A 10,946-nucleotide genomic window follows, 5' to 3' on the forward strand; every position below is an offset into this window, starting at 1 on the left:
TGGCAGGCAAATTCTTTACCATGAGCGCCACGTGGGAAGCCCTATATTTGGGAAAAATAAGTTCTCAAGGAATTTATAAAAAACCTGAGTGGCTGTCTCTGGGAAAGGAGTCTGGGCTCTGGGTAGAGATGAAGATTAATTTTATATTACAGTCTTTTCTATTATCGAAATTTTTTGCCACATCAAGGTATTTAAGAATGATTAAAAATACTAATTACTAAGATTATGAAGGAAGAGGAAAGAGTTATGTCAATGTTAAGCATTTAAAAAAATGAAGCAACAAAATGACCAATAATAAAAAATGTATCTGAAGGTATATAAGGACTAGAAGAAAAACATGAAAAGCAAAAAGCTTATAATTTAAGGTGTCGATTTTAATTTGTAAACAAATTACTTTGATCTGTAATTTTTCGAGATTCACTTTCTCCAACATTTCCTCTAAAATATACAAGGTAAATTATAGACATTAAACTATTGTTTATAACAGGCTGTACTGAATAAGGAAAAATAAAATATCGTTGCTTTACTTAGTTACTATATTTACTTAGTTACTATTGTTCTGCTGTGTTTTTCAAATAAACTTCATCAAATTTTTATTTAAAATATTTTATCAGTGATAGCTTTGCTACCACTCCCCTACAGCTGCTGCTGCTAAGTCGCTTCAGTCATGTCTGACTCTGTGCAACCCCATAGACGGCAGCCCACCAGGCTCCGCCGTCCCTGGGATCCTCCAGGCAAGAACACTGGAGTGGGTTACAAAAAACGGCAAATAAGCAATACCAAGCACTATAAATTTTTACTGATGTTATATACAGGAATTAGTTTTGTAAATAAATGCAGCCCTTTGTACTCGAAACATTAAATTTTTAAAAGGGGTTTTAATGTAGTCCCTAAAGGCTGATTCCCTCTCATGTTTTTAGGTCTCAGCTCAAATGTTACCCACTCAGAGAAACAGGGCAAAGGCTAAGAGACTTATGCGAAGAGAATGCACGGGTCATAACAAACACCCTCTTCAACAACAGAAAAAGACAACTCTACACACGGATATCACCAGATGGTCAATACCTAAATCAGACTGATTATATTCTTTGCAGCTGAAGATGGAGCAGCTCTATACAGTCAGCAAAAACATGACCAGGAGCTGACTGTGGCTCAGATCATGAACTCTTGACTACAAAATTCAGACTTGAACAAAGTAGGGAAAACCACTAGACCATCAAAAACGAAAGTCAAAGTGAAAGTCGCTCAGTTGTGTCTGACTCTTTGGGACACCATGGACTCCTCCATGGAATTCTCCAGGCCAAAATACTGGAGTGGGTAGCCTTTCCTTTCTCCAGGGGATCTTCCCAATCCAAGGATCGAACCCAGACTCCCTCATTGCAGGCAGATTCTTTACCACCTGAGTCATAAGGGAAGCCTTCTAGACCATTCAGGTATGACCTAAATCAAATCCTTTATGATTATATGGTGGAAGTGACAAATAGATTCAAGGGATTAGATCTGATAGACAGAGTGCTTGAAGAACTATGGACAGAGGTTCACGACACTGTACAGGAGGTGGTGATCAAAACCGTCAACAAGAAAAAGAAATGCAAAAAGGCAAAACGGTTGTCTGAGGAGGCCTTGCAAAAAGCTGAGAAAAGAGACGTGAAAGGCAAAGGACAAAAGGAAAGATATATCCATCTGAATGCAGAGTTCAGAAGAATAGCAAGGAGAAATTAGAAAGCATTCCTAAGTGACCAACGCAAAGAAACAAAGGAAAACAACAGAATGGGAAAGACTATAGAGATCTCTTCAAGAAAATTAGAGATACCAAGAGAACATTTCATCCAAAGATGGGCACAATAAAGGACAGAAATGGTATGGACCTAACAGAATCAGAAGATATTAAAAAGAGAAGGCAAGAATACACAGAAAAACTATACAAAAAAGAGCTTTGTGACCCAGATAATCATAATGGTGTGATCACTCACCTAGAACCAGACATCCTGGAATGTGAAGTCAAACAGGCCTTAGGAAGCATCACTATGAACAAAGCTAGTGGAGGTAATGGAATTCCAGCTGAATTGTTTCAAATCCTAAAAGATGATGCTGTGAAAGTGTTGCACTCAATATGCCAGCAAATTTGGAAAACTCAGCAGTGGCTACATAATTGGAAAAGGTCAGTTTTCATTCCAATCCCAAAGAAAGGCAATGCCAAGGAATGTTCAAACTACCATACTATACTCACCTCGCATGCTAGGAAAGGAATGCTCAAAATTCTCCAAACTAGGCTTCAACTGTATGCAAACTGAGAACTTCCAGATGTTCAAGCTGGATTTAGAAGAGGCAGAGGAACCAGAGATCAAATTACCAACATCCACCGGATCATAAGAAAAAGCAAGAAAGATCCAGAAAAACATCTGCTTCACTGACTATGCTAAAGCCTTGACTGTGTGGATCACAACAAACTGTGGAAAATTCTTAAACAGATGGGAAAACCAGACCACCTGACCTCCCTCCTGAGAATTCTGTATGCAGGCCTAGAGGCAACAGTTAGAAGCAGACATGGAACAACAGACTGGTTCCAAATTGAGAAAGGAGTACGTCAAGGCTCTATATTGTCACCCTGGTTACTTAACTTCTATGCAGAGTACATCATGTGAAATGCCAGTCTGGATGAAGCACAAACTGGAATCAAGATTACAGGGAGAAATATCAATAACCTCAGAGATACAGATGACACCACCCTTATGGCCAAAAGCGAAGAGGAACTAAAGAGCCTATGGATAAAGGTGAAAGAAGAGAGTGAAAAAGCTGGCTTAAAACTCAACATTCAAAAAACGAAGATCATGGCATCCAGTCCCATCACTTCATGGCAAATGGATGGGGAAACAATGCAAACAGTGACAGACTTTATTTTCTTGGGCTCCAAAATCACTGCAGACAGTGACCGCAGCCATGAAATTAAGACGCTTGCTCCTTGGAAGAAAAGCTATGGCCAACCTAGACCGCATATTAAAAAGCCAGAGACATTACTTTGCTGACAAAGGTCTGTCTAGTCAAACCTATGGTTTTTCCAGTAATCATGTATGGATGTGAGAGTTGGACTATAAAAAAAAACTGAGCGCCGAAGAATTGATGCTTTTGAACTGTGGTATTGGAGAAGACTCTTGAGAGTCCCTCGGACTGCAAGGAGATCAAACCAGTCAATCCTAAAGGAAATCAGTCCTGAATATTCATTGGAAGGACTGATTCTGAAGCTGAAACTCCAATACTTTGGCCACCTGATGTGTAGGACTGACCTGTTAGAAAAGACCCTGAAGCTGGGAAAGACTGAAGGCAGGAGGAGAAGGAGACCACAGAGGATGAGATGGTTGGATGGCATCATTGACTTGATGGAAATGAGCTTGAGCAAGCTCTGGAGTTGGTGATGGACAGGGAAGCGTGGCGTGCTGCAGTCCACAGGGTTGCAAAGAGTCGACTGAGTGTCTGAACTGAACAGAGAATCCTTTCCTGACCTACCTATTCAGAGAAGCCTCTTTCTTTATATAGATATCAAGGACTGAAATAGCCATGCTTATTCTTTGTTTACACACTTATTTTCTATTATTCCCCACTTGGACGGAAGATTCAGGAAGACTGGAACTTGTCTCCTTTCTATTGATGTATTCCTATAGGAATTCAATATTTACTGAATAAATTGGGGGCATTACAGAACTGATCTGTTCACTTTTTTTCCTGTTTACTTATAAAAAATATTTATTTATTCAGCTTCATTGGGTCTTAGTTGCGGCACATGGGCTTAGTTGCTCCCCAGCATGTGGGATCTTAGTTCTCGAACTGCCATCCCTGGCATTGTAAGGCAGATTCTTAACCACTGGACACCAGGGAGTCCCCCACCCCCCCACCGCCTCCCCGTCCCCACCCCCCCCAACATTTTACTTTTAACAAGCACTATTACCCATTGCATTCTGCCATGGACTGTTTGGAATTTAAATCTCTAGAAGACACAATAGTGGGCCTACCTTCAAGAAGCTTATTAAGAGAGCCACAAAAGGCACCATTTGCAAAGGATAAACCACACATGCTACAGAAATATGAGACACGGGATTAAAATGAGAAGCTGCTATGGAGTTAATTGCCCCATTTGTGCTGAGACTTGAACGCTGGCTAAAACTTGGATAGTTGAAGAATAGGAGTAAGAGGAGCATTCTAGACAGAAGAACTGGCATCAAGATGTGGAGGCAGAAGATTTTGAGAAAAGTCAACAGGAGGACTAGCCAAACATCAATATTATACTAGGAATTATACTAGGAAAGGTAGGCTGGAGCAGGTTATAAGTCTTCAAATGCAGACTAAGTGTCTGAAAAGATCGTTAGGCACAAGTGCAGGGTATCTCTCTGTAGGTCTTTTTAAGCAGGAGAACAGCATGATCATAGCTCAATACTATTACAGGAAAACCAGTCTGGTCAGATGAACTGGAGTGAGAAAGAACAAGGCTTGGAAGCTCAGTTAGGCTACTGAAACAGACTGGGCAAAAAATAAGGCTCTGAACTGAGGTTTAAACATTGTAGAAAGTCACAGACAGGTCACACAGAAACTCTGCAGCCAAAAAAATCTGGGTTGGAATACTAAGTCTATATTTAACAGTTGTTTAAGGTTTTTTTTAAAAAATGGCTTTATTATGATTTACACATAACTCATCCAAAGTATACAATTAAATGGCTTTCAGTATATTCAGAGCTATATGCTTATCACTGTAATCAATTTTAGAACATCTCATTACTTCAAAAGGAAACCCAGTTCCTTAGCCATAATTCCCACATGTCCCCAGCCTCCCTAGACATGAGCAACCACAAATCTACTTTCTACTAATCTCTATATAATTGCCTATTCTGGACATTTAATATGAATGGAGTCATATGGTTCTTTATGACTGGCTTCTTTTCATTTGGCATAGTTTTTCCAAGGATCATCAATAATGTAGTATGTATCAGTACTTCCTTCTTTTTATTGCCCAATAATATTCCATTATATGGACATACCACATGTTATTAATCCATTCACCAGTTGATGGGCATTTGGGCTATTCTGCCTTTTTGCCTATTTAGAATGCTGCTGCTATGATAATAGGTATATCAACTTTAACATCTGTTAGAGATAATAATTCTTATTAAGTTTTAATGTTTGTAAAGAATAGTGCCTGGCACAGAGTAATGTTGAAAAAATATTAATTCCCTTCTTCCTACTTTGCAGGTAAATTGAAAGTTACTTATCTTTCTAACCTCATCAAACTGTACTACCCTAAACCTAGCAAAACCTTTTCCCAGTCAAATATGATTCTCCTATCTCTGAGGAGATATCTTCCTCATTTCTTTCAGACTCCATCTTCTTTAGCTAACAGAATTCAGAGGCTCTCACTTCTCTTTCTCTACTTACTAAATGATGAATGAATATTAGCCTGTCTTTTAGTTATGTTCCTATTTACACAAAAATTCCAAAAACTATTTTTTTGAATCTTTATAACACCTTTCTTCCGTTCATCATCCCCTCTTCTTTATCTTACACTCCATGTTTATATCCTGGTGCTACCTCAACTTAACAGCACAAGATGGAAATTTGGTTATCTGTAAACACTCCCTCTTGCCTAGTTTCCATGCTATCAACACTAATGCTACTAACATTAACCTTTTTTTTCCTGATAAATACTGGTGTTAAGGACCATCTTGGAAATTATTTATACAACACAATTCATTACCTATTTTCATATATATATATATATTTAAATACGATTGTGATTTTAAAACATTACCAAATCTTAAAAGTGACCCATATAAATTTTGAAAAACAAAATGGTAACCTTTATAAGGTTAAGTGTAAGTCGCTCAGTTGTGTCCAAATCTCTGTGACCCCATGGACTGTCCATGGAATTCTCCAGGCAAGAATACAGAAGTGGGTTGCCATTTCCTTCTCCAAACCTTATAATTATCCAATTAAGAAAAATCTGTCCTAACTTTTTCCCCCCATTCTATTTATACACTTGTTTCTAGTACCTGCTATGTTAAGGAATACAACAGCTACCGATTTAGAGTTTTAATTTTAAATAAGAAACTCTACAACCCCCAGAATTTTATTAACTCAGTCACTATTTCTGTTCTTTGCTCAACAAGCCAGAACCAGAAATACTAATTAGATATTATACCCCTTTCCACTACTGGGCCATAATTACTTTGAACCCAGCAAGGCCAAACAATGATGGTTCTTCCTGTCTGGCGGTTTCCTTCTCTCGCTAAGGTGGCAGACATAGGTTTGGAGTGATATTTACGAAAGTTGTAGACAACACGGCAGAATGGCAGAGTATCAGTCACCAGTAAGTGGTGAAGCCCTAGATGAAGGGAGTGGCTCCAAGAGTGTAAAGAAAGAGGTGAAGGTGCAACTTTGCCCCGAGATACACTCATTCCCGTGGTCCCTTCTCAAGAACTCTTGAGAAAGTGGGTTCTTCTAGAAAGAAAGAAGGGTCTGTTTTTTTAAAAGGACAGGCATCGTAAAGTACACCTGTAAAACTCCCCCGGATACTAAGACGAATGAGCAGAATACGCAGTCTACGGAAACTCAAGTGTGGGGAGACTCGGGGGGACGGGATAAAGAAACACAAGTGCTCAGATTGTCTCGGGTGGAGAGACATCGCCTACTGGTGGGGCCCAGGCGGGAGCGCCGCCCAGATCCGCGCAGGGGCCTCGGGCGGAAAAGCTGGGCCGGGGGCCTTTCATCCAGGACGGGACTTCGCTGCCAGGGCCCGGCCGAGCAGAGCCCAGACGCTGACGGTCGCCGGCGTGAAGGCCTCGTCCTCCAGCTCCCCGCCCATCTCTGGCACCGCCAGAACAAGGGCTGGGAAGGAAAGCAGGAAGAAATCCTGACAGGAAAAGCAGGAAGAAATCCTAACAGGGACCTGGGAGCCAAAGCAACAAGTGCCAACCGCGGCTCTCCAAGATACTGCTGGCCTGGGGCAGGAAAGCAGGGCCCGGCATGGTGGCCTTCCCTTTCTCAGCCTCTGCCCCACCGCACTCACTCTGCCACACGACGCTCTTCAGCCCCCTTTCCGTCACCGGCGGCGCCATCTTCCCAAACGCTGTGGAGGAGCAGCGGCCGCCTCCCACTCGCAGCCTATTTCAGCTGTGAGAGCGAGTTCTGGCGGGCCCCGCCCTTCGCTGCGGGGACGGCCCCGCCCACACCCACGGGTCACGCCCACAAGTGACGTCACGGGCTTCTTATGGGATTCCCGCCCAACCCCAGACTGAGGCTGCGCAGTGTGGGTGAATTCTCCGTGGGCAGTTGCGCTCCCCCTAGCGGGAGGCTCTCAACCAAATTTCGATGTCCTGGGATGTCAGAAGGTGAAACCGTACCAACGGATTGTGAGCTAACACCACCTAAGAAACTCGAATTCACGCATGATTCATGAAAAAGAGAGGGGTTCTTCGGTTTACAAAAGAATTCTTCACTTTGAGAAGGTATTTATAATAGACTTCACTCAGTCAGCTACCGAATAGAAAATTTAGCCTCCAAAAAGTTTATTCACTTTTCAAGGACATAATAATTATGTAGAACCATGAGGTGCAGCCCGCTGTGCCCAGAACTGTGCAGGACTTTCAGGCAAGTCAAAGAAAGGAGAGACCCACTTCTGAAGAATTAAAAATCTAATTAGATAGCTCAGTTCCTGGCATGCTTGAAGGCAGCAAATATTGGTTGAAATAGTGAATGCCATTATGTTGACAATATACATAAATGAATCAATAAAACAATACTTAGTCAACAAACATTAATTCATGTGGAAGGGACTATCAGTGCTTTAGATTTAAAAGAGGGGAATTATTGCTGATTCACAAAGGAGATGATCTGAGCTCAGACTTCGGGAAAGTTTAGGCAGAGATCTGTTTCTTGAGATGGTTATTTTGAGACTTGAAATCAAGGTAATCAGTCATAGGGGAATTCTGGGGAGGTTCAGTGCTTAGGATTCCAGCACTTTCACTGATGAGTGGGTGGGTTCAGTCACTCATCAGGGGAACTAAAATCCCACAAGCCCTGAGACCAACAACAAACAACAAGTTATCAATCATGAATTAAAGCAGTTTAGTTTCTGGGACCCTCAACTGTAACATAAACATCATGCTAAGTCACTTCAGTCGTGTCTGACTTTGTGCGACCCCATAGACGGCAGCCCACCAGGCTCCCCCATCCCTGGGATTCTCCAGGCAAGAACACTGGAGTGGGTTGCCATTTCCTTCTCCATACATAAACATCATATACACTAGCAAAAAGCAGACTTTCTCACACTGATTTGCAAAGAACCAATGGTCTTAATTCGAGTTGGTCACATAGAGAAGTGGAAATGGTTAGTTACTACTAGTAATAATAATGGCTAACATTTACTGTGGATCTAGTATATGCCAGGCAGCATGCTAAATTAATTATCTCATTAATCCTCACAATCAAGGAACCTGAAGCTTACTGAAACTAAATAACTTGCCAAGGATGCACAGGAGTGGTGCAGTGGGAAGGAAAATAAGGTTTGAGTTACACAGATAGGGCAGGCTGTGAGATGACTTGCAATTTTTGCTCTTTAGGAGAGAGAAGGAAAATGAAGGATAAAAACAACTGTAAAATGGGTTCAAGCAAAAACCTATGGCATGAATGGCTTTCCATTCTAGACTTAATTGGGCCAAGCTGGGGCTCTGGCCTCTTTCAAATCTACTTTAAATAGACTTAGCTGCTCAAAATTTTAAATAAATGCACACATTATATTTCTCTCCCTTTTCAATTTTAAATCAGATTCTGCTTTGTGTAGCAGGGTTGAGCCCCCAGCCATAAGAAAAAGACATGTTACAGACTCACACTTCTAAAATGAAGCTCCTTGTCCTCAAGGGTCAAACCAAGACAGAGGAATGAGGAATGAATGAAAGTGTCTTCAGAAGAATGACCATGTGCCAGGGGTAACACAGAAAGGGCCTTCTGGGTTGGAAGTTTGACTTGGGTCACATGGGGTATAACTGTGATTCATGCTCCTGAAGGCCAGATTCCAAGGTGGCAATGTAGTATAGTGGAGCAAATGTGGGCGTTAGGAGCATGTTGTCATGGGGCCACAAACCCTGGATTGGCCTCTTATTAGTAGTATGACTTGAAACACTTCAGTGTCATTGCATTTATATGTTGAAGGTGAGTATAGTATCTCAAACCTCACAACAACCCAACAAAATGATAATCTTTACAGCAATTTTACAGATGTGAAAACTGAGATTCAGAGGGAGACATTAAATTATGTAAGATCTCAAGATGGCTCCCAAACCACTGGCTTTTCCATCATGCTATGTTGCCTAACCTCACTTGCCCTAGTTTCACATAACCTCTCTGAGCTGTCTCTCTAGTCTCCTCTAGTTGGTTTACCTAAACAGATTGAAGGAAAAATTTGAATTCCCTGAACAGGATATAGCAGAGTAGAAGACAGAATCCACCAACTAATCAGAGATGAAAAATCTGTATTGCATAATTTGTAAAGCAGATAGATACACAGTTGAAATAATTGAGACTGAATGTAAAAGCTCTTGAGTTAAAGCAGATCACTCACTCACCATCCTATATCCAGGTCTTCTTCTCTAATAATTTATCAATTAATCATGTTAACCCAGAGAAATATTTTCCATAAAAATATCATAGATTAGAAGGTCTGATCAATGCTACATACTTACTTGGCCCCCTGATAATCTGTGTTTCCACTGGTTAACTATGAGAACATGGATGAATTCCTTGACCTTTCTGGGTCTCATTTTTGTTATATATATAACAAAATATATATATATTCCTATAAATATATATATATATTCCTTTATATATAAAGGAATATTATCATTTAGCTCAGAAAGTTGTTATGAGGATGAGTATAGGAATGCTACATACATACTACATACATCAATGCTACATACTTACTTGGCCCCCTGATAATCTGTGTTTCCACTGGTTAGCTATGAGAACATGGATGAATTCCTTGACCTTTCTGGGTCTCATTTTTGTTATATATATAACAAAATATATATATGTATATTCCTATAAATATATATATATATATATTCCTTTATATATATATAAAGGAATATTATCATTTAGCTCAGAAAGTTGTTATGAGGATGAGTATAGGAAAAGCACTTAAAAGCATGTAGTATGTGCGACATCCGTGTTTTGGTTTTATGTTCACCCAGTGTGGACCACATTGTCTTCTGTGGAATTCTGACCAAAGCAGCCCAGACTTAGATGCCTAGCTAAGGAGATAGCCATTTCATTTTTTCTATATTCTGGTATTTACAGGGTATGAGTGTACTGGTCCCAGCAGCCCCCTAGTGTCCTGGGACCAGGGATCCTGACCTTCCATTTGGCTTTTGCCCTCGGCTCTTTGCCTGTTCCAGTCAGTCATGGACACAACTCTTATCAGAGGGCACATACTGCCAGAGACTGGGCTCAGCACACAGTCTGTCATGGGCTCTGAACCACAACCCGGAACACTGCCCCAGTTCATTCATGGTCCCCTCACAGGGCACGGACCCACTCTGAACCCTTCAGATCTCGTCACCAATCTTTCGTCACATGCCACAGCCCCCTAGCTTCTGTTAAATTAATTAAACAAGGAGGCCATTAGACTGAGGTGGCTCTAATACCTTAGCCACCTTTGTGAACAAACCAAAACCTAAGTCTTTATGTGTCAATGTTAAGAAATCAAAATCTAAGGACAAGTAATCACAAATAGCCAACTAGGATTTCCCAAATAAGACAACCACTATAGCTACATAGCTATTGGTTTTATAGCCAGTCAAGTAATATCCTTGCTTTGTTTCCACCTCTTTTCAGTAAAAGTCTCCCCTCTCCCACCAACCCCTGCCCCCAGCTCCTGTCAGTAGAGTACTCCTAAATCATTTCGGTTC

General features: G+C 41.0%; 1 protein-coding gene across 1 annotated transcript in view; it reads right to left on the bottom strand.

Moving 5' to 3' along the window:
- The window catches only part of STXBP3 (syntaxin binding protein 3), a 54,775-nt gene extending 47,575 nt beyond the window's left edge, over window positions 1–7,200 (bottom strand). The window contains exon 1 of the mRNA XM_043877018.1: window positions 7,052–7,200. Coding sequence (XP_043732953.1) covers window positions 7,052–7,100 — 49 coding nt within the window. The 5' untranslated portion in view covers window positions 7,101–7,200. The remainder of the gene's footprint in view (window positions 1–7,051) is intronic.
- Window positions 7,201–10,946: the final 3,746 nt, after the last annotated feature.

The sequence above is a fragment of the Cervus elaphus genome, chromosome 20 (assembly GCF_910594005.1).
Source record: "Cervus elaphus chromosome 20, mCerEla1.1, whole genome shotgun sequence".
Taxonomy (NCBI): domain Eukaryota; kingdom Metazoa; phylum Chordata; class Mammalia; order Artiodactyla; family Cervidae; genus Cervus; species Cervus elaphus.